The sequence below is a fragment of the Theobroma cacao genome, chromosome 6 (genome assembly GCF_053813885.1).
Source record: "Theobroma cacao isolate CCN51 chromosome 6, ASM5381388v1, whole genome shotgun sequence".
NCBI classification, from domain to species: Eukaryota; Viridiplantae; Streptophyta; class Magnoliopsida; order Malvales; family Malvaceae; genus Theobroma; species Theobroma cacao.
The window spans coordinates 22,633,603-22,661,468 of record NC_142644.1 but is presented as its reverse complement, the minus strand read 5'-3'; the positions used below and the strand labels follow the sequence as shown (position 1 = coordinate 22,661,468).

Here is a 27,866-nt window from a genome sequence, read left to right as displayed (position 1 = left end):
CAAGGGTTCTAGTCAAAAGGCCACAAAGGTATGAAAAATTAGAGCTAGAGAGAGAAAGTTGTGAAAGTTTCATATCAAGCTTCCATGGAGGATGGAAGCAACGTGAGATGGAAGAAGAAGAAGGAGAAGAAGCTGCTAGAAGAAAAAGATATTTATAGCTCAAGGTTATCCATTCCACTTGAAATTACGAAAATACCCTTAGCACATTAACTTGTTCTCCTTCAATCATTGGTGCAATCTTTTTACTCTTTTGATACTTAAACAAGTCCATAATGGTCTCGACATACTCGGGTTTACGAAACTTAAAAATTTTGACCCGATGTGAAAAATGACCATTTTGCCCTTGTGATGAAAATTATAGAAACTTCTAGTTTTCTTCGTGTTTTCATCATTACACATTATTTATTCAGTCTTATGCCTATTTAGACCTTAAAATATCATAAAACCTTCTTCTGGGAGCTTTTTAAAGAAAATAACGAAACTACCCTTGGCTCGTGTTATTGCATCTCTGCGTAGTTATGAGCCTATAGGGGTTGAGGTCTCACATTCACTTTCATGTCCAACCTCTAAAACCTTTGCCTAAAATTGCTATAAAGGTGCCTAACACACCTTCTTTAAGTGGCATAGGGCTTTATCTCTGTAATTATATCATCTAGGCCTTGCCATATAAGAATAAGTAACAGTTAATAAGAAATTGAAATTAACTAATTGAATGTAAAACAGTAGGTGTTTAGGATTTACCTTTTGCCCATCACTCATCAATGCCAATTGTTTGTTGAAGTCCCCATTAATAGTATTAACCAAATTCAGAAACCAAGACTATGAGTCACTATCCTCTAACTCCACCATAACAACAATAACAAGAAACAGACCACAATTCCCATCAATGGCAATAGCATATAGCAAGACCCCTCCATATGGCCCGATAAGGTCAAAAACTTGTCAGTTAAAATTCTACTACATAAGAATACGTATCGAATATATAGTATATAAGCAAGCAAAGCATCGATCCCACAGGGAATTGATCTAAAATTTTACTAAGTACTAAAATTAGAATAAATTAAACTTATCCAAACACTCAAAATTAATTGATTAACTAAAACTAATTAACTAAACTTTAAACTAACAAGAAAAATCAAAATAATAATAACTTGAGAAAATATCAAATCAAACAAGCCTAGAATTACAATATCCGTTACACTTCATCTAAATCTTACCTCTCTTCCTTAACTTATTTCAATGAGTTGAATTGCTAACCTAGAGTCTTAAATTATTTATAAGGGCCTCTCGAGTCATCTTATAAAAATATCTATTTTAACCAAAACACTATATCCCTATGTGAATTGGAATTAAAACAGTCTCATTAAGTTCAGGCTCTAATCTGGCTACATATGACCTATAGGTATATTCCTATCCTATACGTAAATCAATTAATATGATCATATGTTTTCCCAATTTTAGTCTACACTAAACTCCCTTTCCCAAGTTTGTTTAGGTTCCTAAATCAATTTAATTGGTGGCCAAGCAATTAAAAGCATTAAGAACAAATTGGAATAAACAATTCAATTCCCATTGAAGATAAGTAAGAAAAAGATTAAAAATCTAGATTACATGTAAGTTCAATTGCAATCCTAGAAAAAGAAAATTAGCTACTCATAACTACAAAAAAGCAAATAACATTGTATATAATTCAACCATTGAAAGTAACAAGAACAATAAAAGCCAAGGAAGGAAACAAAACAACATTTGCCACCTTGATCTCCAAATTTCAACCTCAACTTCTAACTTCTTGAATCTCCCAAAAGTTTTCGACCCTAATGTTGTTAAACATATCCTATTTATACTAATAAACTTAACCTAAAGTTCCTAAGTTGACCTATGGTTTAATTGGGCTTAAAAGTGTAATGAGAGGCCCAAAAAATCAATTGTCAGTCTTTGCAAATTTCCATTCCCGGCACAATACACCCATCTATTTTCTAACATGATTTTTTCTATCTTCAATGTAGAATTGGGTAAAGTGATCTTCATGAAAGTTGTAGCTCTGTCTCTTAACTTTTCAATGGTCTAAGAATTGCATCATTTGGAGTTCTGTAGAATGAGTTATGACCAAAATATTGAAGCATATGCAAGTAGACTTTCGAGTCTTTCAACATCTCACTTTCCAAAATTAAGCCCAATTTCTTTTAGTTCCTACAAAAATATAAAAACTAATAAATAACAACCAAATTAAAAAGAATAATATAAAATTAAAATAACTCACTTAAAAATAAACTAATTATAAAAATAACTAAAAATAAATAAATTATAATTGAAAATTAAGGACTTAGCTAATATTTAATAACAAAATTAGAATAAAATAATTCTATAAAATAGAATTATCAACAGCCATCAACCCCAATGAAAGGCCTACACCCTTTGTTGAAGCTTTTCCTTAAAGCATCAAAGGATAGGAAAAACCTTTTGAAAGTTGGGTACCTGCTCAACTTAGGCCTCTCTAACTTCACGATGGCTATGTTCCCAAGATTTGTATCCCTTACTATTCGAGCATACAGGTGCATGTAAGAATAAGACCTACCATGAGTCCCTTTAGACTCTTCTCGAGTCCTTTTATTTGCCCTATACAGCTTCTTAGAATGAACACTCACTCCATAGCTCTCCTATAATTCATGCTGCATCAAACTGTATGACGTATTTAGGTTAGACTGCAACTGAGAAATAAGCTTGTTAGTAGGCTTGTTAGCAATCCAAGCACTTGTAGCAGCAGGATTATTGTTATTGATCCTAATGCAAGAGTGTTCATTCCCTACCTTCCTAATCTTAAAGGTCTTCCTATCTAAACATACATTTGCTTGAACCATCCATTCACAGCCATTTCTTTTATAGAAAGCCTTGAACTTAGTTTTCTCATTTTTTGCTCTATACAACTCTATTCCTTCCTAAATCATATGATAAGCCAAAACCTCCCTAGAGTGTTGCACACTTGTAAACAACATGTTCTCTACCAATACAATATTCCCATTCTCATTAAGAGCATAAGGTATGCCTTTAAGGACCTATCTATTGCTCGACCCTCTTTATCAGATTCATCACTATCTCGGTTTCCTTCCTCTACATTAGTACCAATATAAGAAAAACATCATTCTCTACATATTCTTCAACCTCAACACTCAGTGCATCACTATCTTGGTTGCTTAGAGATTCCTCACTTTCTATCTCACGCATCCAGTCTATAGCTTCACTGGATACATCTTCTCCATCAACTGATTCACTACTTTCCTTACCAATACTTTATTCATTATTAATACCAACAGTAGCAGAAAGTACTTCACCACCTAAACCTAAACCCTAAACCCTTAAATTAAGGAATTACACCCGAGCATTTGACTCATTGGCTAGTGCATAATTCCTCTACTTAAAAGAGCAGGATTCGAATCCCCCCTCCCCCAATTATAAAATAAAAAACCCTTAATTTAAGGAATTAAGGTTAGGGTTTTGGAAATTAAGGGAACCCAAACCCAAACAACTAACCCCAAAACCCTAATTTCTAAAACCCTAACCCTAATTCCCCAATTTAAGGCTTTAAAGTTCTAGGTTTAGGTTCAACCCAACCTTTAATCCAAACCCATTCTCAAACCCTCACCACATCAACAACAGACAAAGAACCCTAAACCACAAAACCATTCTTGCACATGAAGACCATAACTACAAAAAAACAACCCTAAATGACAAAACTTGCTCCTGTACATAAGGACCATATAAAAAAAAATGTCCATAAACCACAAAACCCTAACCCTAGACAAAGCAATAAAACACACCAATGTTTAACGATTGATGAACCCTTCACTCTCTCAATTTAGGTCAAGGTTTAAAGGGTTCGATACCAAGGTTTGATTTTGAGTTATTTTGTTGTAGGGTGAAGCTTCTAATCAAAGTAAAAGGGTAAAAAAAACCTTAATCAATCAGTGATGTAACGGTTAATGAGAGAACCAAAGGAGAGAAAAGGAGTATAGTGATTAGCAAACATTAGCACGTGATTAAGATTTATTTACACAAAGGTAAATTCAACATTTCACACTTCCCATTAACGGCATTTAGACTTTTGGGGTGAACTGTCCATTTCTATTACTAATGAACCCGCGTGGAATTATGCCTAAAATTTAGGAGTGGGGGTATTTTACCCTTTCTTCTTTTGTGGAGTGCCAAAAATCAACAAGAAATCTAAAGCATTTCAGTAAGAAATCTGGATTTTTAGCTTTTGGTTTGAGGGAGTTTTAGTCTCAACAAGAACTCTAAAGGAAAGGCAAAATTATCTTAAAAATTAACAAAGAAACAAAGACTGATAGTAGGACTAATAGCAGGTTTTCTATGTCTAGCGAAATATATTCTTCTAAGACGAATTGTCTATTTCGAATATTAATAGACCCACATGAAATTATAACTAAAACTTAAGAGAGTGAAAGTATTTTACCATTTTTTTATAATTTCATCAGTTGAGTTGATGTCACTTGGCTTGCAACACCAAAACCGAATCAATAATTTTATTAATACTGTGCATACTTTTTCATTTCATATTATATGTTCGCTTTTTATTTAGTAGAGATATTTTTAAAAAAGAAAACCCTTTAATGTAAGTGGTATTTATATTAAATTTTGAATATTTGTATCACATTGATGTTTTTACTAATTTTTAATACAAAAAATATTAAAAAAGGTTAAAAAATGTGAAATATAGAAAGTAAAATCTGTAAATGTATAAAAAGAATGAAAGAAAATATGGTTTTGTGAGAGAGGAAGACTAATATAGAAGATAAGAATGGATGCTTTAAGTCTGTAGTGATACAAATAGGAGAGAACTAATTTCCGTTTTACAACTACAAATCATTCCATTATTCCACTGGTATGAAACCGAAACCAAAACCAAAAAATTCTTTAATGCCACTGTGTAAAGACAGTTTTCAATCAAAGGCAATAACAATATCTTCAGTTTTCTCAGGTGTACAATTTGATGATGAGTAATTAAAGTAAATAAAATAAAATACCAAAATTCCACTAATAAACAGAGCGGAAAGCTAGATATTACAAACAGAAAGAAATGAAAATACCAGAATAGTGTTTCCTTTGGTTCATGAATAACATATTTCAGTTTTTTAAACGTTGGCAGAAGGATGAATACCCAATTCTGGTAATTGACTTCAGAAGAGAAATTAAGTATAAATATCTCTTCTGCTTTTGTTCTCCTCAAATTCTCAAATAACTCTGAAGTCTGAATTAAGCCACATCGTTGACAAGGGGATTAATGGCTTCTGAAAAAATTATGGAGAAAGGGATCCGTCAAGATTCTTCTGAAAGGCGAAAAGGCGGCTTCATTGCCTTGCCATTCATCATAGGTAAATGCAGCAAATGCATATACATATTCTTGAATGCTTTTTGCGTTATGATTTTGGATACTTTTACATGCTCCAGACCAATATTAATGGTCTTTTACGTTTATAATTGTTTTGAACGCTGAATTTGATTGTTTCAACTACAGCAAATGAGGCGCTTGAGAAGGTGCCAAGCTACGCGCTGGTGCCAAGCATGACGTTGTACTTGAAGAGTAACTATCACTTGACCATTGCCGCAGTGCACAATCTTATCAACCATTGGCAAGCTTTTAGCAATTTCGCACCTATTTTGGGTGCTTTCTTCGCTGATTCTTTTATGGGCCGATTCGTTACCATTGGCTTGGGCTCAATTTCCAGTTTCCTGGTAAACTCTTCTTTTTTGCAGCATCATTTCTAGTTCTGATTCTTAATGATAATAAGGATAGTTGTGATCATGTTATGATTCTTTTGTCTTGTTAATAGAATCTTTAATTCGGATTTTCATACCTAACTTTCAATGTTACAGGGTGTGGCAATTCTATGGTTAACAACTGTTATACCACAGGCAACGCCTCCTCCTTGTGACCACTTAGCTCAAAGCTGCAAATCTGCAACAGCAGGCCAGGTGGCTATCCTGGTTGCTGCCTTGTTTTTCAAATCAATTGGAGCTGGCGGCATTAGGCCATGTTCCATGCCATTTGGTGCGGATCAGTTGAGCAACAAAAATGAAAAGATCCTGGAGAGCTACTTCAGCTGGTATTATGCTGCAGCATCCCTCGGTGGTTCCCTTGGCTTGACGAGTGTCATTTACATTCTACAAATGTATGGGTGGATGGTGGGATATGGAGTTTGCGCAATTCTAATGTTCCTGGCGACTGTGGCGTTTTACATTGCTTCTCCGCTCTATGTTAAGCGCAAAGCAAGCACAAGCCTCTTCACGGGTTTTGCACAAGTTCTTGTGGTTGCTTATAAGAATAGAAACCTCCCATTTCCATCAAAAGATTCAGGTTACCATCACGGAAAGGATTCAGAGATTACCGTGCCAAGTGAGAAATTGAAGTTTTTGAACAAAGCGTGCATAATTAGAAATGCTGAACAGGAGATAGGCTCTGATGGATTGGCCTTGGACCCCTGGAGAGTCTCCACGGTGTGGAAAGTCGAAGAGCTTAAAGCACTTTTGAAGGTAATACCAATATGGTCTACGGGGATCGTTATGGCGATTGCTGGAAGCCAACACTCTTTTCCGGTACTCCAAGCCAGTTCCGTAAACAGACACGTTTTGGGAGGTTTCGAGATACCGGCAGCCTCTGTAACCGTGTTTGTTTATTGCACTGTAGTGGTTTGGGTTGTTCTCTATGAGCGTGTCATAATTCCATTGGCGTCAAAGATAAAGGGTGAACAAGTATACATCAGTGTTCAATTGAGAATGGGAATTGGGTTATTCCTGTCCGTCATAGCCTTGGGACTTACAGCAATTGTTGAGAGTGCGAGACGAAGAAAAGCAATCCAGGAGGGGCTCTTGAAAAATCCTATTGCAGTGGTAAATATGTCAGTAATATGGCTACTCCCACAGCATATCGTGATGGGAGTAGCTGAGGCTTTTAGTACACTTGGGTATTTCGAGTTTTATCATCGCGAGTTCCCTAAGACCATGTCAAGTATTGGTAATTCCCTGTTCTTTCTGGCACTGGCATTCGCACACATACTGAGTAGTGCTCTGTTTAACATTGTCAACAAGACTACTTCAAGAGGTGGAAAACCGAGTTGGGTTGCTGACAATCTCAATGAGGCTCGCTTCGACAATTATTACTGGCTTCTTGCAGGGTTGAGTCTTGTCAATCTGTTGTATTACATCATCTGTAGCAGGTCTTATGGATCTACGGCAGAAGTTATTGATGAAGGATATGAATCAGAGGAGGAGTAACAAACCAGAGAGACCTCAGGTTTGACAGATGAAAGGAATTTAAAAGCCTGGAGGAGAGAAAGGACTTATCTCAGTTTTGGATCGTGCCAGCCTGATTTACATATGTTTTGGCTGGCTATTGAACCGTGATTGTCAGATCGAATGCTCCACCTGCATAAGCTTTTATTTTATTGCATGAATTCTCCCCTTCAATGAATATATTCCATTCTTTCAATTTTTTTTGTAGAGGAAAAGTTACGGGTTAAATCAATGAATTCACACTTGTTCAAAATTACAGGTTGATTGATTAACAGTGTGGGATTTAATGCATGACTCCTTTCATAATTCTTCAATTTAACCAAATAAAAAACAAACTAACCAAACTCATTCAATCTCTTTAACTGGGAAAAAGAAAATCAATACATCTTAGAATCTTCATTAGATGTTAAGAGATGATAAGTAAAAGCATCTTAATTAATCTTTAGTTCTCAAAGCTTACTGACTTGAGATACCCTGAGGTTATTTGAAGCCATCCACTGTTTTCCCGAAGCAATTAGCTCTCCATTTCCTTTCCTTCTAACCTCCACCATCACTTGTGTAAGCCTTCCCTTGTTTGCCATAACCTTGGCATCTACCTCCACTTGCTCCTACCGTCAAACCAATCAACAGCTTCAATTGATAAGACTAGAAAAGAACTTGCGGTAACAAAATTTGAACAAGAAAACACTGACATGAATCTTGGCTGTTGAATAATATGAAATGCTGAAATCAACGGAGGTTATGACGCGATGGGCAACAGAGTATACAGCAACAGCTCCGACCACATCCATCAACGTTGCTATAGCTCCAACATGCCAATTCCCATCAACACCCTATGCATAGATAAAAAAGTAAACATTAAAGAAAAAAAGGTTACATAGTCTCATAATTTAATAACCAAAGAAAAAGGCAAATAGTTGATCCAGATTTTATACTGATGCACGATTTGATACGACGAAATTACATCGTATAAATCCCTTCTGAGCATGGGTGATGCGTAGTCCGTCAAGGGCTCGGGTCTCCAACTCCTGACCTATGGCCCCTTGGACAACATCTTGCAGCCATGCTAGGGATTTCTCCAGGCTGTTATCTTCTTGCATCTCTTAGGACCTCTGTCAGTTTCTTGCTCTGTTTCTCTTTGGCCGTTTTGCAACGGGGCGACTTTTTTTTTCTCCCTTCACCGTATTGGTAGCGGCATGGTCTCATATACTTTAAGTCATTTAATTTTAAATAATTACATTTTAACCACCAAAATTTATAAAAAATTATTATTTTAGTCACTTAATCATTAAAAATTATTTAACTTGATTTTTTTACTACCTTAATAACATGACATGACATGTTCATATTAATTCATTTATCACGCATTATCCACTTAATCAAAATTAATTAATTTGAAAAGTTACTTCAAATTATCAAAATATTCATTTTCATAAATAATGATAATCAAAGTATGATTTATTTAAAAAGAAATTGAACGATCAAATTAAATATTTTTTTATTAAATAATTTATTAACTCTTGTAATTTGGAAATTGAGGTGCCCCTATATATATAAACAAATGCCAATGGCATTTTATCTTGAGACATTAGTCTACATGACGTCATTGGAGGAAAGTTCAGATTTTTAGGATCATTTTCAATCTAATCAGTTTCCTTGTCGCCTCAAACTTCTTTTTCCTACTTTGTTGTAATTGGCTGGAGAGAAAATAACAATTCAATTGCAACTGACGGTTTTCATTTAGCAAAAAAAGTTTAAACCAACGGGAAAGTATTATTATCACAGATTCAACTCCATCTGTGAAAATCCTATCAATTAAATGTTACTAAGCTTAGGCGACTCATAGGCAAAAATAAAGTAAATTGAAAAAAAAATTCTTGAACATTTTGAAATTGAACTATCATTACAAAAACAAGAAAAAAAAATAGGATTAAAAGTAAAAAATGAATAGTGTGTTGTTGGTCCAGAGATGAGGAAGAAATTTGTGACCATATCTTTATTTCTTGTCCACACAGCTGCGCTGCTCCATCGTTAGCTGGTGGAATGTTGTCTGAGTTGAATTCCACCTTCGGTTGAAGCCTTTATTCGTTTATGGGTGGATAGTGGGTGTAGGGGTGGTTCATCATCGAGGTAGTTGGCTATTTGTGAAGCAACTTTTTGGTTTTCTGTGTAGCCAACGAATGATTCCTTTTTTAACGAGAAAAACCGGGACGGAGATGAAATTGTGTTTTTAATTAAAAGGCAATCAAGGGTGGTGATTGCTTTAAGGAAAATAGTTGGTAGGCAAAATCATGAAAGATTAAGTGTTTGTTTGGTTTGGTTTTTTTATCTATCTCTTAAAAATAGAAATCAGACCAAACAAGATTTTTGAAAAAACTCTTAAAGAAAAGTTTCAAAAAAAAAAAGCTTTCTTTTCTTTTTTTTAAAAACACACTACTTTTCAAAAAATGCTCCTCAATCAATCTCCTTATCTTCTCTCTCTCTCTATCTGCAAATCACCTGTCTCCAATGCAAAATCACGATGTCCCTCTCCTTTATCTCTCTTTACAAAAACTATTAGAAAAAAAATTAAAAGACTTAGAAACAGAAAAGCAAAATCTAAGTTTTTTTGTTCTTACAAATATTAAGAGAAAAGAAAATCTACATTCAAGTATTATTTAAAAGTTTTCTCTCTTCTTCATCAAAAAATCTAATACTATTACTAATATACAAGTTTAAGAGTCATTCCGTTTCTTTATTGATTTCTTTGACTTTTAACATTTGAATACGCATATAAACTTGAAATAGACTCGTTTCGTTTTGATTTATTAGGTAATTAAAAATAGCATCAATATCCGTTATGATAATTTTAACTAAAATTAGAATTTATATAATTTATTTTGTCAAACAACTTACCAAATAGGTTTAACTTAATTTTAAAAACTATTATTTTTCATAAGAGCTTTTAATAACTTTTAAGCTAAAAAAAAATTAGGTCAAACAGGCTCTAAGTCTCTTATCTCATGTGCTCAACCTTGTACTGATGTGTTGTTGTCCCACCGAGAAGCAGAGCTGCTCATGGTAAACCTTTAATTACGTTGGGGGATTGCATGCACAAACGTGGGAATTAATGGAGCTGCAAAAGTTTAGGCAAACTCGAACTCTATCTAATTCAAATAGCATATCGAGAGTTTGGGCAATTGTGAACTCAATGTAATTCAAATTAGATATTGGATAGGAAAGAGATATTAGACTTGAATTAAGACTCTATTCCTCAAAACCTTTAACTACTTCGAATCTAATGGCTAGATTCAGACATCATAGGGTGTATTAAAAAGTGTCGATTTGATAACGAGATCAATATCCTACCAGCATTGTTTGACTTTCTACAAATAACCTATGCACGACATGGACAGCAAAATGTGCTAAGAGAAAAGATAGTTTTTGGATAAGCGTGCTTGGTGAAAAAAAGTTTTGAACAAGGGATGGATAAAAGATAGTTATGTGTACCCAATTATCCTCAAATCTGGGTTAACATTACCAAGATTTTAAATTTTCTATTATAATCATAAAATCTAAAAAGTAATTTGACTTTAATGTCATAGGTTCATGTTTCCAACGAAAAAAACATGTCTAGTGGAAGGCTCATATTTATATTCTCAAGACCCGCTTCATCTCTTATTTGTGACATTCTAGCCCATTCAATTGTACAATGCTCTTATTGCACTGACTCTTTACTCATAGAGAAAAGGGACTTTTACTTTAGTTCAGGTCTACCTCGACCCTTATATCTCTCATGAAAGCTCACATCAATGAAGATCCGAGTCTACTTTGATACCAACTATTACATGTTGGAATTTAAACTCAACCTCGTGTGACCTTAAACTCTGAAAATAGAGTTTAAGTAAGCCTTAAAACTAACAAAAGCAAAAGCTAAAGAAATGAAGAATAAAGAAAACTATTTCGAGAAATGGAATGCTTTGTTATTTCTTTTATCTATGTTAGAATAGATTAATGGCTCTTTTGTTAGATAAGATTAGGTTACAAGATAGGGATAAAATAAGATAAGATAAAGAGATAATAATAAAGGATTTAATAAGGTGCTTTTTTTAAGTTGGAAGAAAAAAGGATGTTGTGGTGTGAAGGAGTTCATGTCAATGCAAGAGTCAAACTATGGCAAAGAGCACATGCTGAAGAAGGTCATGGCTTCAACTATTGATGTTAGGCTATTTTGGGATGGGCTTCAATAATTGATCTCTGTTGGTTAAGGCTTGTGAGGTAGTACACTTTTCTGATGATCATTGTGAGCTATGTATGTGGGTTGCATAGTCATGATTAGGCGCAACCAGTATGACTTGCCCAAGTGTTTTGTTAATGGGTTTTGTGTTGTTTTTGTACGTAGGTTGTTAAACGGTTAAGATACTAGGAAAGTATGTTTAATTTTTGTCAATGAGTGGTGATAAGTGTTTTGATCTTGGGTAATCTGCCTAAGTCTTCTAATCATTGTACTATTTTTTTATGCTTTAACCATTTTCATTAATGTCACAAGAAGTCTCTTACCATGATGTTTCAGACTTACAATGGCATATCGGTTATGAGGCAAATAAATTCGCTTTAAAAAAAATTTAATTTGAAAAGATAATATTAAAATTAAATCTAAATCTTAATCTAATCTAGTAAATTTACAATTAAATTTAGATATACATTACCAAATCTAAGAATTTGAGTCAAATTAGACACTCTTAGGGGTGTGTGGGCATTTCTACCCCTATGACTCAAGCTAGGCCTTTTGATTGATTTGTTGGCTTGTTTGGCTTGTTGATTTATTTGGACTATTTGTCCTACTTGTTTGGCCTGGGCTAGTCTGAACTCTTGAGCTATGACATTCTCTCCCACTTAATTTAGCAACGTCCTCGTTGCCTAGTGGAAAAGCTCCACCAAGATACATCCAGTTTTCCACGTCAATATGTTGAAGCCTTACCATGCAGATGCACACAATCCTAGTAGAAGTGTAAGCCATAAAGTGTCGGTAAGAATATAGGCAACATATGAGCAAGAAGTGGAGCAAGTGTTGGCCCATGAAGTGCTAAGGCAAAAAAATTATAGACTAAGGCACCAATATTTAATGAAATGGAAAGGACTGCTAGAGAATGAGACAAGTTGGGAGTTAGCGAAGGATTTATAGCAGTTCCAAGACAAGGTGGAGCTTTTTCACAAGGCCACGAGACAATGAAGACGTTGTCGAATTGAGTGAGAGAGAACGTCACAACCCAAGAGTTCATACCAACTCAGACTCAACAAGTAGGCCAAATGGCTCAAACAAACCAGCAAGCTAGACAAGCCAACAAACCAATCAAAAGGCTCAGCCTGTGGCATAGGAGTAAAATGTCCACACACCTTAAGAGTATCTAATTTGACTTGAAATCTTGGATTTGCTAATATATATCTAAATTTAGATGTAAATTTACTATGTTAGATTAGAATTTGGATTTAATTTGAATATTATCTTTTCAAATTAAATCCCTTATCGTTATCTCTTTATCTTATCCTATTTTATCCTTATCTTATAACCTAATTTTATCTAACAGGAGCCATTAATCTATAAATATACCTCTTCTTTCTCATTTTTAACACACATCATAAAAATAATAAAGTATTCCATTTCTCTAAATAACTTTATCTTATCTCAACTTTCATTTTTGTTAATTTTAATTAATATTTATTTAAGTTTTATTTTCAAAATTTAAGACCACATGATATTAGATTTAAATTCCATGTGATTGCACAAGATCGGACTTAAATTTCAATGCTTGACACATTAGTACATTAGTACTAAACAATAAAATACTTAAAAAAAAACCTAATCCTAGCCGTCGAGTAATATGAAATGTTAAAATCAAAAGTGACTTTCAAACGGTCAATAGTGGAGTACATGGCGGCGCCTCCAACGTTGTCGATTAGAGTTGCTATGTCTCCAACTTGCCAATTCCTATTATATCATCCTATAATAGCAAATCAAACCACAAAAAATTAACAATATACTATCCATTCATGTAATCCAAATTAGAACAAGGGCTTTATATTTTATCTCATATCCAATGAAAAAAATTTATATAGTTTACATTTACGTTCTGGTCAGCATAAATTCAAATTCCTGTCTAATCTAAGTATGGCAATGAAAATAAAAATCAAATGAGGTTAACATTAAGAAGTTAAATAATTAAAAGTATTTATGGGGGTTAAAAGTTGAAACGGAATTAAATTTAAATTTTAAAAAACAATAAGAAAGTAAACAAGAGTTTTTGGATGCATGATTGGGAACGGTAAAACTACAACGTAAGAACCCTTGCCTAGCTCGGATTACCCGAAGACCTTGAAGGGTTCAAGACTCCAGCTCAGAATCTATGGCCCCTGTTGTTACATCTTCCAACCTTCGTAGAGATCTTTGTATCTGCACAATGCTCTCATCCACCATTCTCTGCTGAGATCTTCTATAATCTCTCTTGTTTTCAGAACCTAGCCTCTCTTGTTATGTTACATATATAGATGAGGGGGGCTAAACAAAAAATCGTCAATGACAAAAAAGCTTCATTTATTGACAATTATTTAGTATAATATAATTTTGTGCAGTGAGACCGTCACACGTTTGTGTATACCTGTCAAAATGGACCTGGCCCATTGGGTTGATTCATTTTTTATAAAATATGAAGTAGGTTGGGTTTAAAAATTTAGACCCATATTAAAATTGAGCCTAAATGGGTCAGCCCACCAAATCAAAAGGCTAGGGTGGGTTAAGGCGGGCCAACCTTATGGGTAAAAAAAATTAATAATTTTAATTAATTTAATAATTTTATATATTTAACTACATAAAATTAATAATTTAATTATCAATAATATTACTTATTTTATATATTTCAATGTGTTTAAGCTTTACATAGCAAATTAATAATTTTAATTTATGAATTAAATCATAAAATAATTTTATTAATAGAAAATTTATTAAGTAAAATTATAAAAATAATTTTTTTAAAAAAATGGACTGACCCAACTCAACCCATGAGCTAACAAGGGATGGGCTGGGTTGAGGTTTTGATGAACCATATAAAAAATGGACTGATTCGATCTAACTCATATTTTTTTAACCCACAAGGACTTGAGCTGAGCCAAACTGAGTCGGACCGGCCCGGGCTAGCTCATATTGACAGCTCTACGTTTGCTCACACCATGTACTTCAATATATTGAGCATTTGCAGTGCAAGTGCACATGATGGTAGTTAACTGTAGAGTCATCAACTATAAAAGGGTAGCTTGTAATAGATTCTTGAATTTAATGAAGAATTACAGGAAGCTTTATTCTTCTTTTGCCTTTGCCTTTTATCAATTCTCTATTTACAGTTTTGACAAACTAAACAAACAAAAAAAAAAACAAAGGAAAAGTAAAGTAATCATAATACAATGCAATAATATCTTTAGGAAAAAAAAGAAATTTGAAATAAAAAAAAAAGCACAGGCAAAAAAGAAAAATAGAAGCCAATAAATCTTTATTGGTCAAAATACTCATAAGTCCTTATATTATAAATTTTATCAATTTAATTTTTTTATTCAAAATTGAGCAATTTAATCTCATTATTATGAGATTTTGTACAATCAAATTTTTTTATTTAAATTAATATAAATTAACTGTTAATAACTAACACTGACGTAATGTGAACATGTTAAATAATTTAACATACTGTTGACGTATCAAATAAAAAAAATTTGAATATTTCTATCACATTAATTTTTTTATATCACATCATTAAAACTAAATTAAAGCTTAGATTGAGGTGACCTATAAGCATTAGAAGCCGTCCATTGTTTGCCAATTGCAATTAACTCTCCATTGTCTTTCTTTCTGACCTCCACCACTACAGATGTTAACTTTCCCTTGTTCCCTATTACCTTTGCCTCTATCTCTACTTGTTCCTGCAGCCGTAAAGGATGTATTAACATTCTATTCATTGTTAATTAATAAAAAGTAATGTTTTAAAATTTAGTTTGTAAATTGGGTATTATTATATATAAAAGATTATTTTAGGGGACAAAAACAAATAGAAGATAATGAACCTGAGTCCTGGCCGCCGAATAATATGAAATGTTGAAATCAAGAGTGACTTTTACACGATCAGCTGTGGAGTATATGGCGGCGCCTCCAACGTTGTCGATTATAGTTGCTATGGCTCCAACATGCCAATTCCCGTTTGCATCCTACGATAACCAATCAAACCACAAAAAACTTAACAATGCATAACCATGTAGTGCAAAAACAGAATAAGGGGTTTATATTTTATCACATGCACAACGAAAAAGATTTCACCACGTTAGCATAAATTCAAATCCCTGTCTAATCTAATTATATGGCAATGAAAATAAAAATCAAATGAGGTTAACATTAAGAAGTTAAATAACAAGTATTTCTAAGGGTTAAACTTTAAATGTAGAAAAACAATAAGAAAGTGAACAAGATTTTACGGATGCATCACTGGGGACGGTAAAACTACAACGTAGGAACCCCCTCTGGGCTCGGATGACCCGAAGACCTTGAAGGGTTCGAGACTCCAGCTCAAAACCTATGGCACCTGTTGTTATGTCTTCCAGCCATTTTACCGATCTCTGCACCTGCACAAAGCTCTCTTCCATTATTCTCTGCTGACAGCTTCTCAAATCTCTCTTTTTTTCTCAAAGCCTAGCCTCCCTTGCTCTAATCTCTCTGTTTTTTTCCAAAGCCTAGCCTCTCTTGTTATGTTATATAGCGGTCTAAACAAAAAATCGTCTATGACAACTAAGTTTCACTTATTGACAATTATTTAGTATATATAATGGCTTTCCCGTTTTGCACACCATGTAGTACAACTAATCAAATAAAAAAAATATAATGTTCAAATAAGTTATTAAATTATTAAAAAATTTAAATAAATTTTTATTTTTTATTATATTTAATTAAGTTTTATATTTTTATTTTCGATCAAATAAATCATTAATGATTGATTAATTATCATTAGTCAAAATATCACATAACATTTGATATTTACATGGTAATGACATGCCGTTGGTATGAAGAGTGAAAAGTGGAGAGTGAAAAATACTATATGATAATGTTATCATGTAATGTCATCATCGATTATGATATATTAACATATCACACAGTAACATTTGCTATAAAATAACAAATGACGTTTTGATTAAGTCAATTATTAAATAAAAGCTTATTTGACTCAAAATAGAAAATATAAAAATTTATTTCACTAAAAATAAAAAAAATAAAAACTTGATTGAATGTAATAAAAGTATAAAGATTTTTTTAATTTTTTTAAATAATTTTAAAAAAAATTAAATATTATGTAACAAAAAAATTTTAAAGAGGAAATTATGAGAAATAACCCTTCTTGATAAGGGCATTTCAAAAATAACCATCAAAATAAATTTAACTATTTTTAGCCATATTTAGTAATTACTTAACAAAAATACCCTTGAAACTATTTTAAATAAATTAAACCATTCATCATAATTTCTCTCCATGTGTACTTTCGATTTCTCTCTCTCACCATCCCATTTTCACTAATTTTGTTGATTTCTTTTTTCGGCATTCGTCTGCTATGCTTTCGATTTCTCTCTCATGTTTTCATATTTTTCTTTCTTGCGCTTTCAAGACACCAAGTGATGGTTTTGATGTGCTTGGATGGATAGCTATTTAGGAAATTTGATTTTTAAGTATTTTAGATAAAACTAAAATGGTAAAAATGATCACAGATATTTGAAATAGCTTTTAATTGGATTAATTTGGGACCTAGACACCAATAAACTCAAAATTTTGAAATTTACAAACTTAGATTTTCAAAGAAATTTTTTTTATTTTTGTCGAAATAGGTGTTTTAGATAAGAAATTTGTGTTTTGATTTATGAAAACATGTTAGAAACACTTTAATATGTGCCAAATTGTCAAAAAAAAAAAGAAATAAAGAGAGTTGATAAGATTTGAAGTTTTGGTTCGTAAGTAACAATAACATTTTAAGCATTAAAGTGTAACAAGATATTTTGAATATGACGTGTAAGAATAATATTTTTTCAACATAACGTGTAATAACAATATTTTTTTTTCAATATGGCATGTAACAACCTAACCATGTTGTGTCACATGTTCTTGTACATAACGTGTAGCAACCTAACCATGGAGTGTCACATGTTTTTGTACATGATGTGTAACAACCTAACCATGGCGTGTCACATATTTTTGTACATGACATATCACATATTTTTGTACATTACGTGTGACATGTTTTTATACATTACGTGTAACATGTTTTTATACATTGCGTGTAATAACTTAATCATAACATGTCACATGTTTTTATACATGACGTGTAACAATTTAACCAGGCGTATAACATCATAACGTGTAATTTTATTAAGAGTAATTTTACTTGACTAAAAATAATTAAAATTATAAAAAATTATTTTTAAAAATATCTTATTTATGAGAATTATTTTTAAAAATGCCTCAAAATTAGAAGTAAAGTCAACACAGTAAAGTACAGTAACTTGTTATTAAATTGTTTAAACTTTAGAAAGTCAGAAGTTTTGAACTAAAAAAGCAGAGAGGAAAAATGAAAACGTAAAAGACAACAAATCTTGATTTGACGTGTTTGAATGTAAGATCACAAAAACGTGTTGCAGCCTTTTGAAGATTTGAAGATTCTTCTAATACAAAATTTTATTTCAAACACGTGAAGCCGTGTGCAATAAGTATGTACCGAACCTCTAAAGTATTTTGATTTTTATCACAAGCTACAAAAAGTAATTAAATTATGATTTCTTTTGATATTTAAAAAAAATTATTAAAATCAAATCTTTTTCGTGCAAAACGTTTTATTAAAAAATTCAATATTTTTGTATTATTTAAGTAAACTATCAAAAATATATTTTATTATTTAATTATATCATTTTATAAAAAAATATTTTTCATGTTTTTACAATAGTATATTTAGATTCTAAGTTAACATATATATATTTTGATTGTTAGCACAAATTACAAAGAAAAATGACGAAAAAGTTTTCATTTTTACCAAAGGAACCTCTATATATATATACATACACGCCTATCCACCAGTAGATAGATAGCAATTTAAAAAAAAAAAACCTATATATATATATATATATATATATATTTCTTTATATAAAAATGTCCAATTCTAAAAGTGCTAAAAGTTATTAACTTAAATACTCCTAAAAATTTATCAAATTTAACAATCTGCTCTTATGTTATCTTTGAAAAAATTTAATCGTTGATTTTCTCATTTTTTGTATTGAAATACTACAAATTATTATGACAATTGGAAAAAGAAATATCGTAGGGCATCAAAATCAGAATAAATATGTAGTTTAGATAATACATAAAAAAATAACTTCAACTTTATTCGTTTTCACATATTCAACCACATAATAGCTTTAAAAAAAATAATAAACTAGATCCTAGACCTTAATTAAAATTTAAAGGTAATCTAAGTCAACTTACTATGCCATTTAAAATTTTTCAGTACTTTTAAGCCAATTTTAATGTACCAATTAAATTCCCTTTACTTGTAATTACTTTTTCCTGCTTATAGTTTGGCAAATTGCTTTCTTCCACACAATTTAAGATTGAGATTGTTTCAATAAAAAGTACAAAGCGAGTCTTTGTTATGGAAAAACAATACAAACTTAATTTATGTAATTGAACAACATTTTTTTTTTTTTGTAAAAAGAAAACCAAATTTATGCAATTCTCGAAACTACATTTTAGTTTAAATGGTATTCCATTTGCCAATTAATTTTCTCACTTCTTTTACATTTTAAAAGCACTTCCAGATGTCGGTTAATCAAATCTGATACGAATCCAAGCATTAGAAAACAAAAAAATTTACCCTTCAAAAACAATTTCTTCATTCAGAAATATGTGGGAATCAGCTACAGAAGATAAACAGCTGATTTCCCTCAAAAAGGCCGCATAAAATAGTTAAAATTAAGTAAATCTGTAAAAAAAATTATATCTTATTTGTCATTTCACAGCTTGGCACAAGGAAGGGAACCGTCATAAGCTTCTCACTTTTATTGTAGTTTACAATAAGGTCAGCTTACTTTTCACCACCCAACTGTCTCTTCAGCTCTTTCTTGTTCACCTGGAATTTAACATCTCAATTAAAAACCCTTGGAAATCTTTACCTTGCAAGTTGACTGTCAGACAACAAAAGAAACAGTTGCTAGCACACAAAAAGTCAAAAAGAAATTCACCTTTCCCATAGCATTACGAGGAAGAGAATCCCACAACATTAATCTTGTTGGTAGCTGGAAACCAGACACATGATAATTATTAATATAGAACAGATAAAAACGGTGTTTGGAACCGAACTTCAGGTTCATGAGAGAGTGCAAAATGGGAGGAATACTGTCCTGCTAACTTCATAAAATCTAAGTCTGGTGGTATGTAAAAGCTTTCACTTCAGCTAATACTTTTGGTATATATAGCCTTATTGGTTGAAACCTCAAAAATGCCTGATTATTGATTCGAAACTTCACTAAGCCATTTCTAAAGGTCAAACTACATGCCTAAATAGAGCCTCACTCTTTAGAAGATGGTATTAACAAGGCTTCCAGTTAATAATGACATCAATAGAAATTAAGATGACAGTGGACTCAAAGGTCCAGAGATCATGGTTCGGTATAAAATGAGACAGAAATTTACAAAAGATAGTGACGCTGCAATACCTTGTATGGAGCAAGTTTGTCTTTAGCCCAGGTGCAAAGCTCTTCCAAACTCAAAGCAGAATTTGAGTCTTCTTGTTTCCCTTTTCTTTCAGACTCCAGCACCACTATTGCAGATACAGCTTCTCCATAATCCTTGTCTGGTAAGCCCAACACACAACACTCTGCTATATCAGGGTGCTGCACAAAAAAGGGACACTTTTGGTTTATTGATAATTGTCTAAGCACCCCACCCCAACCCTGATGGGGGCCTTTTTTCTGTTTCCAGAGAGAGAGAACAAGTATTGAGGACAGCAAAGAAAGGGGTTTTATGACCCATAGAATTGGAATACAAGAGGACAAGTAGTTACCTCTAAAAGAACTGATTCAATTTCCAAGGCAGACAATTTGTATCCACCAACCTTCATGATATCAGCACTTGTACCTGACAAATTATACATAAAATAAAAAAAGGCATGAACAAGAATAAGTAGCAATACAGATGATTACACGCTTTTTGGGTCATGCATGAAATAACGGGACAAACTCACATCCATACAATTACTATAAGGAAATGAAATTGCAGAGAGTGGAATCAGAGTTTATAAGAAGGAATAGGAGAACCAAAGGTCAAATCAAGGAGTATATAACAAGAAATCAACAAGCCATAGCATACATTTGTCCCTTTGTCATAGTTTGAGCCATTATAGTTCACCAAAGACAGGAGGGAACAAAACACTCAAAAGTTGTAATCTCCTGCCCAACTTCTCTTCTTCGGAAAACATAGGATAGACATGTTACACATATCAAATTAAATATGAACATCCTTGATGAAGTATGAAATTAGTCTGTTCTGGTAGACAAGAGGACTGGAAGCATTCTTTGGAAAGAAAATGGCCAGCAAAACAGGGGAACAGGGCCTATACAAGGAAGAGGAGGTTTTAGAATTTTGAAATAATTATATCCATGAAAATATAGAATTAAAGGGTGTAGGTAAAGCCAGCACTGATACTACAGAAAAATGTTACTAAAAGTCATTAGAAAATTCATAAAATGATTGGTCAAAATGGACTGATGACATACAAGTTAGCCAGGTAGATAAATGTGAATTCTGGACTCAGATTTTAGCAATCCAAAACACAATCAAGAAAGATGGCGATTTAGCTGAAGCCCATAAGAGATGATATTTTCTAGGTTCCTACAGCTAAAATTTAGTTTAGACTCAACACAGTCCATCGGACTATCATCATCCTAACTTCTTTTGGAGATCATTTGACCAAAAACTTGTAGCTATACTGTTGGAGTTCAACCAAACAACAGAGGAAACAGATGGACATATTCCACATCCCACAGGAGGGAAGGGAGAATGTATTGACAGTAACAACCAGGAGAATCAGTTGATGAGCATGTTAAACATTGTGTAGTATGGAAGTGCTAAAATGCATGTCATTTATTATCAATTCTTTACTAGGAAGGAAAAAGATGAAGATTATTAAGCAATGGTGCATAAGTTATTAACAAACAAATGAAAATTCAACAACATGAAACTAGATCTCCTTACGTCCCAAAATGATATAGTATCCATCTTCGTCCACTCTACCAGCATCCCCAGTCTTGAAGAACCCATCATCAGTAAATGATTCCTTAGTTACCTACATTCAAGAAGAAAAGGAAATTGAATGAAATTACCATCCTTGTAGTTAAAGCATTTTATAATCGCAAAATGCATCTCATAGATATGTCTGCCTAGCTGAAATCTCACACATTTCTTAGTTGTTGACTTAGGGGGGTGGGGGGCATATCCGTAAATTCAAAAACAGAAAAGCAGCAACAATACTAGGCAGCTACAACTTCTATTCCTCCACTAGAGTTGTAAGAAATAAAATTGGAGAACCAAATTCCAGCTTAATTTGGAAATCCAGAAAAGAATTTTTTGTATCTGAATTTGGAGAAATTCTGTAAAATTCTAAAGCAATGAGTATATTTGATAAAGGAGAAATGAAAAACTGGAGCACGAGAAAATATTCCATTAGATTACAAGAAATACCTGAGGAAGTTTCCAGTATTCCTTAAACAATGAAGGACTTTTAACACAAAGCTCACCCACACCCATCATATCACCCCCGCTTTTATCTTCAGCAATCCTGACCTGATAGAGATAATTAAATTGAAAACAATTATCTGAAAAATCCATGGAAGGAAAGTTGTAGATAGTAACCTTTCTGGAGAAAAAAAGGTTTCACTAGAATGTTTCTTCTGTGCTCAGAAGTGGAAAATGACATGTTTTCTAACCTTTATCTTTGTTTTTGTCCCCAATTTCTACTTCATTTTCCATACAAGAAACCATGTTTTCTCAAGTAATATAGAAAATTTAGGATAGAATTTAACAACAAAAAGTGAAAAAAAAAAATCAAAGATTATCCCTGGCACACATTGTAAAACAGGGTTTTCTAGGAGGTGCAAAGTTGTACTTCAAACAAATTTTCTCCTCAATGTCCAACTTCTGAAAGCATCTTTGGAGAAAACCAATTTTCCACAGTCAAAGAGACCCTTATATTCTCATTCTGCACGAAGGAAGCAAAATGATTTTGCCCAAAATTTCCCTTATTTATTAATAATTTATTATGAATACTTCACTTTGCCAGCTGTTTATTTATTATGAAGTTGCAATTTATTTTCTCTTTTTGCTGCATCCAAGAGTTCAACAGTAAGAAGCAACTATGCCCAAATCACCTTTTAAAGCCCTTGTATATCCACTTTTCAAACTACAATGACTATGAAAATCGGATACCATAACCAACAAATCCTCCTAACCTGAACTCCAGGAAATGGTTTGCCAACTGTTCCCGCCTTCCGTGCACCCCTTAAGGGATTTGATATTGCCATGACAAACTGAATACATCCAGTCCAGCCAAACAGCATAACCATAAGAACATTTCTGACAGACCACATCAATGAATTGTTGAATGAAGCAAACAAAAAACATGAAAAAGCTCTTAAATTTGAGATCACTTACCTCAGTCATCCCATACCGTTCTAAAAGAAGGTGTCCTGTGATGGTCTCCCATTCTTGCATGACAGGTTGAGGAAGTGCAGAGGAGCCACACATCTGAAGAAAAAAAAAAACACATTTTACCATCTTTAGAGCTCAAGTCAATTGATCACAAGGTTTTGACATATACTGTGGCAATAAAGAGATTGTAAAGGATTAATTAGACTGCAAATGGGAAGAAAGCACCTTGTACTTCTACCCAAATTTTAGCAAACATGTTATGGGAAGAGCTTTCCAGGCAACTAACCATAAGACGCAACTGTCTTGCTGCAGAGGCAGATACAGCTTGTTGCTCTGGATCCATTGCATGATAACCTTGTATCAATCTAGTATACATGGTTGGAACCTATGCATTATAAAATACAACATAAATTATCATCTACAGACTATTTTCCTGAAAAGCATGACATTGTAGAATGCTGGATGACAGACACAGGATTATGCAAGGAAAAACAAAGTGCTATTGTCCCTATAATCTGCATGCTACAATATAATTTTGGGGAAGAAAGTTTATGAATTAAGAAACTGAATAACTTTAAAAAGGAGCAGCAGCTTCAAGCTCAGACTTGCGTATGGATGTTAAGGACATGGGCACATTCAGCAAAGGTCCATTCAATTTTTCACAAGTTTTTCCTCATATTGGGAGAATCATAACCAAATACCAATGTCTAATTGAGGTGTTTTATATATTTCCGATTTACGTACTCGAAAATAAACTGACAAGTGAGCACCATGATTCTCTATGATTGTACAAAGACAAGATTAAACTGTACTAGAACAATTTCCCCTGTTAAAATACTGAACTGATGAAGGTGCAAACTACACTTACTCCTGTAAAAACAGTAATGGAATCATCAGCCTTACTCCCATTTATTGTGTATGATTCACGCCATCTTTGCCAAATTCCCCTCACACTAAACTTTGGCATAAATTCAACCTTAAACAAGAAGAGCAAATATATTACAACAATAATAATAGTTTGATTACATGTCCAGAAATAATATGATAATAACTACTATAACCCAACTGAATAACAACTGTCATATAGCACTTTTGTTGCATAAATAAGTGCTTGGATGAGAAACTTATAACTTAAGGAAGAAGAACAGTAAAAAGAAAAACCCAAAAATCAGAAACTGAGACATAAACTAGTATTGCTTACTGTTGAGCCTGCATACAGAGGGGCAAGTAAAGCATTGAAAAGCCCATGAACATGTATAGTGTGAGTTAAGGATCAATATGAGGCAATATTCTCAAATGAGGAATTTAACATAGGCACCAAGAAGTTAACAACAGTATCATCAAGAAACATGCTTGATCAATAATGTGAAGAATTCAGGCTATTTCAATTATATAAATGTTCGTTGATGGATATGATGTAGTGGTAGACAATGCAGAAACTGATCACTAGATGTATACTCCCAAGCTTCAGTCAGCATTTGCACCTGAAATCAAGAAAAGGTTGTCAAAATGTTAAAGTCAAATTCAGCAATAAAAAGAAAAGAAAAATGAAGAAAATGCAGAAAGTCAAGAAGTTCACTGTCGCATTATGGTATCAGTTTCAAAAATGCATTACTATTTCCGGGCATACATCATAATACCACTTCCATGCAAGATAGTAAGGAATCTATGTTCCAATAAGTGACTTGGAAAACAGTTAGCCCAAAAAAAAAAAAAAACATTTCTATTTTGTTTCCATTACATCCTATGGATAAACATTGACATCATAAATATAGAGATTGTATAAACATGCTTGTATATGTATGGCATATCACAATTGAGGTCCTAAACACAGAAAAACTCTAGATTTTAAATCTAATTACAGCAGTGTGAATATCAAACAAATAAATTCGCGTGTTAATGTTAAAAAATTATTAGCTACACAAAAACTTTTAGAAAATTACCTGAGCAGTGATGCTCTTGTGGGTATGAACTACTCCTTTAGGTTTACCGGTTGTACCACTAGTGTAGACAACCAATGCTGGATTTTCACCTACGCCATTGAAAATGAAAAACCAGGAGTATGAGAGGAAAAATTTGTCCAAACACTAAACGATATAATATTATAAATTCTCAGAAAGGTAAACAATTACTCCTACCAAAGTTCTAAATATTACCTATCAAACTTCCTTCTGCTTCTATCTCCCCAATTTGTATTTGATCAGTAAAATTTGGGGATGAGGAAATACTGGGAACAGGAGGAATAAGAGAAAACTGTGCAGCACTTCTAGCAGCAACACTTTGCATAGTTTCACGATACTCTTCAGTACTCAATACAAAAGATATATCCTAATACAGTAAAAAAAAAAAAGAGAGAGTAAAAATTCACATTTAAAAATTTATAAAAAAAAAAAAAAACAATTCCAAATGAGGACTATGCAGGGTGGCACGAAAGGAAACAACTCCCGGCATTCATAGGGTATTTTCCTCCTCACCATATGTTATTGAATTCATAGCATTGCTAATACTTCACATCTATTATTAGTCTGATTAGGTTTCCTACCAGCTAACACCAAATATCATCCAATTGTATATTTTATCTTTATACAGATTATTCCGACATCAAGTTGCAAAATTCTCTTTGAAAAGCTTACAAAACCTTATTATGGTTAAAGACAAATGCAAATTTGAACATAAATAATACAGTGGTTGGGATTCATAGCTTATGGACAGTAAAATAGTTCCCTACTCGGCAGCAATAGCTTATACACAAAATATTTAACTATATAGTGGCACATCTAATAACAAGGAAGTAGAATAGCAATTAACAAGCATCATTCAACAAGCAACTTAACAAAATGGGAAAATAGTGGTACTTTCAGGTCATACTGAATCATTCATAACATGCAAGAGCTCAGCCTCAGGATAGCTGAGGGCTAGTGGAACAGCAACACCTCCACTAAACCAAGTGCCCAGCATTCCAGCTACAAACTCAGCAGAAGGTTTAGCTACAATACCAATTCGAGCTCCGCCAAGATTTCCATGCCCACTACTGACTCCATCATTCTGAAAGCACCAAAAGAATAAGTTTTAATAAACTATTTAAAATTCAATAGCCACGTTTGTTTATATTAAGTGCACCCAAAGCATACGGTTTTTACGTTGCTGCTGGATAACAGCCTAGATATGTTGAACGCAGAGGAGACGAGTTGCGTGTAAGTGTAACTGTTTTGATCAGCTCGAATTGCTATTCTGTCCGCAGCAGATGATCCTCGCCTACAAGCTGCTTTAACCACCTCCATGAATGAACCTGATTCCGATCCCGCTGCCAAAAGATAAATTTAAACAGAACAATTTGAAGGGTATTTAGTAAGATATCTAGATAAGTCAAATAGCTCTTAAATCGCGTAAAATTCCGTTGAAACCGTTGAAAGTGAAGTTGAAGTAACTTTATGATATAAAAAAACCATAATCTTGAGAAAGATCAAGGCTGAGTCACTCATTTCCTCAAACACCAGACAGACACTCAACAGAAAAACCCCAACAAGTTCCACCACTTTCTTTTAGATCTTCTCAGCAACCAAACAAAGGAGAGAGAAAGAGAACTTACAGCAGTGAGAGGAGGAAGAGAAGGAAGCGCTTGCGAAAGGAGGTCTGACGAAAGGATAAAGATAATAATAGTAATTGTTGTTGTTAAAAAGAAAGCGGTGGCGGTTAAAAAGACAGGGGCGTGGTAGTAGAATTAGGGAGTTGTAGTTGAGGGCTTTAAATGAGGAGATGATGCTCCCCCTCATTTACTGACTATTTCTTCTTGTATTAAATTTGGCTGACAAATCTTGGTTTCTCTTCTTTCTCGGTTTTTTTTTTTTTTTTTGGCTTTTCTTTATGAGCTGTTTATTCAGTTACGGTTTGAAATGCGGGTAAATAATAGTACTAAGAATTAAGATTGGTGGGGGAGATTTTTCTCTGAGCTGTTTCGCACGGAGATTTGCACGGCGATGGTCGGTACTCATGAGCTCAATAGGCGCGCAACTACTGCTCACAAATGTAGTTGCCATTGGCGGGGTCGGAATCGTCGTATCAAATTTCCCAGCAAGTTTTCGCCAGGTGGCTTTGTTTTTTTCTTTTTCTTTTTTTTTATTTTATTTTGATATAATATTTTAAGAAAATTTTAAATTATTTAATAAAATTCAGACATAACGGCTTTTGTATACTGAAAATGAAATTCAAATGGAAAAAATTTTATGAATCAACTGTTACAATGGTCGTTGACCTCCTCAATTGTGAGTCGGAGGCAATTTCTGAGATGCAACTTTTACAAGCGTTCTGACAAAAAGATTAACTCAGAAAACTCATAAAAAAAATATTATTTACACGTTATGTTATGTTAAAAAAAAATTATTATACGTCATGTTAAAAAAATATTATTATATATTATATTAAAAAAATATTATTACATATAATGTTTAAGATGTTTAATTCATAAAGTTTATATTCTAGCGAAATATAAATATAAAGATCAAGTTACAGGACACGTTAAAAAAATTTTATTATGTTGAAAAAAGTTATTACACACCATATTTAAGGTGTTTAACTTTTAGAGTTTTTTTTTTTATATAATTGGATGAAGGAAGATTCGAACCTTACTCTTAAAGTATGGAGATTATGCACCAACCACTAAGCTAAATGCTCGGGTGCAACTTTTAGTATTTATATCTTAGCGAATTATAAAGATAGAAACCAAATTATACACCATGTTGAGAAAAACATTGTTACATTGAAAAAAAAATTATTACACATCATGTTTAAGATGTTTAACTCCAACAATTTATAT

The 27,866-nt window shown here is 33.0% G+C and overlaps 3 protein-coding genes and 1 pseudogene across 4 annotated transcripts; 1 reads left to right on the top strand and 3 right to left on the bottom strand.

The window, feature by feature from the left end:
- The first annotated feature begins 5,296 nt into the window (after window positions 1-5,296).
- Window positions 5,297-7,287, top strand: LOC18595960 (protein NRT1/ PTR FAMILY 1.2 pseudogene; annotated as a pseudogene).
- A 354-nt stretch (window positions 7,288-7,641) lies between these two features.
- Window positions 7,642-8,492, bottom strand: LOC18595959 (uncharacterized). The gene is made up of 3 exons (XM_018122676.2): window positions 8,241-8,492; window positions 7,998-8,138; window positions 7,642-7,913 (listed from the first exon to the last, which is right to left on the bottom strand). The coding sequence occupies exons 1-3, from the start codon at window positions 8,403-8,405 to the stop codon at window positions 7,755-7,757; spliced, it is 465 nt and encodes a 154-aa protein (XP_017978165.1). The 5' UTR covers window positions 8,406-8,492; the 3' UTR covers window positions 7,642-7,754.
- A 6,429-nt stretch (window positions 8,493-14,921) lies between these two features.
- LOC18595957 (uncharacterized) lies at window positions 14,922-16,075 on the bottom strand. The gene is made up of 3 exons (XM_007024142.3): window positions 15,796-16,075; window positions 15,391-15,531; window positions 14,922-15,249 (listed from the first exon to the last, which is right to left on the bottom strand). Exons 1-3 carry the CDS (start codon window positions 15,961-15,963, stop codon window positions 15,094-15,096), a joined length of 465 nt encoding a protein of 154 aa, XP_007024204.1. The 5' UTR covers window positions 15,964-16,075; the 3' UTR covers window positions 14,922-15,093.
- A 3,143-nt stretch (window positions 16,076-19,218) lies between these two features.
- On the bottom strand, window positions 19,219-27,152 carry AAE13 (AMP-dependent synthetase and ligase family protein). Of its 2 annotated transcripts, none has more exons than XM_088807734.1 (17): window positions 26,643-27,152; window positions 26,185-26,357; window positions 25,922-26,098; window positions 25,210-25,381; window positions 24,997-25,085; window positions 24,469-24,537; window positions 24,255-24,308; window positions 23,922-24,029; window positions 23,340-23,438; window positions 23,057-23,149; window positions 22,855-22,932; window positions 22,088-22,189; window positions 21,602-21,692; window positions 20,412-20,485; window positions 20,065-20,241; window positions 19,591-19,644; window positions 19,219-19,478 (listed from the first exon to the last, which is right to left on the bottom strand). In XM_088807734.1, the coding sequence occupies exons 1-17, from the start codon at window positions 26,824-26,826 to the stop codon at window positions 19,434-19,436; spliced, it is 1,839 nt and encodes a 612-aa protein (XP_088663860.1). In that variant the 5' UTR covers window positions 26,827-27,152; the 3' UTR covers window positions 19,219-19,433. The 2 variants fall into 2 exon arrangements, with proteins under 2 accessions (XP_088663860.1, XP_088663861.1); XM_088807735.1 differs by having other exon boundaries at window positions 26,194-26,357; window positions 26,643-27,151.
- Window positions 27,153-27,866: the final 714 nt, after the last annotated feature.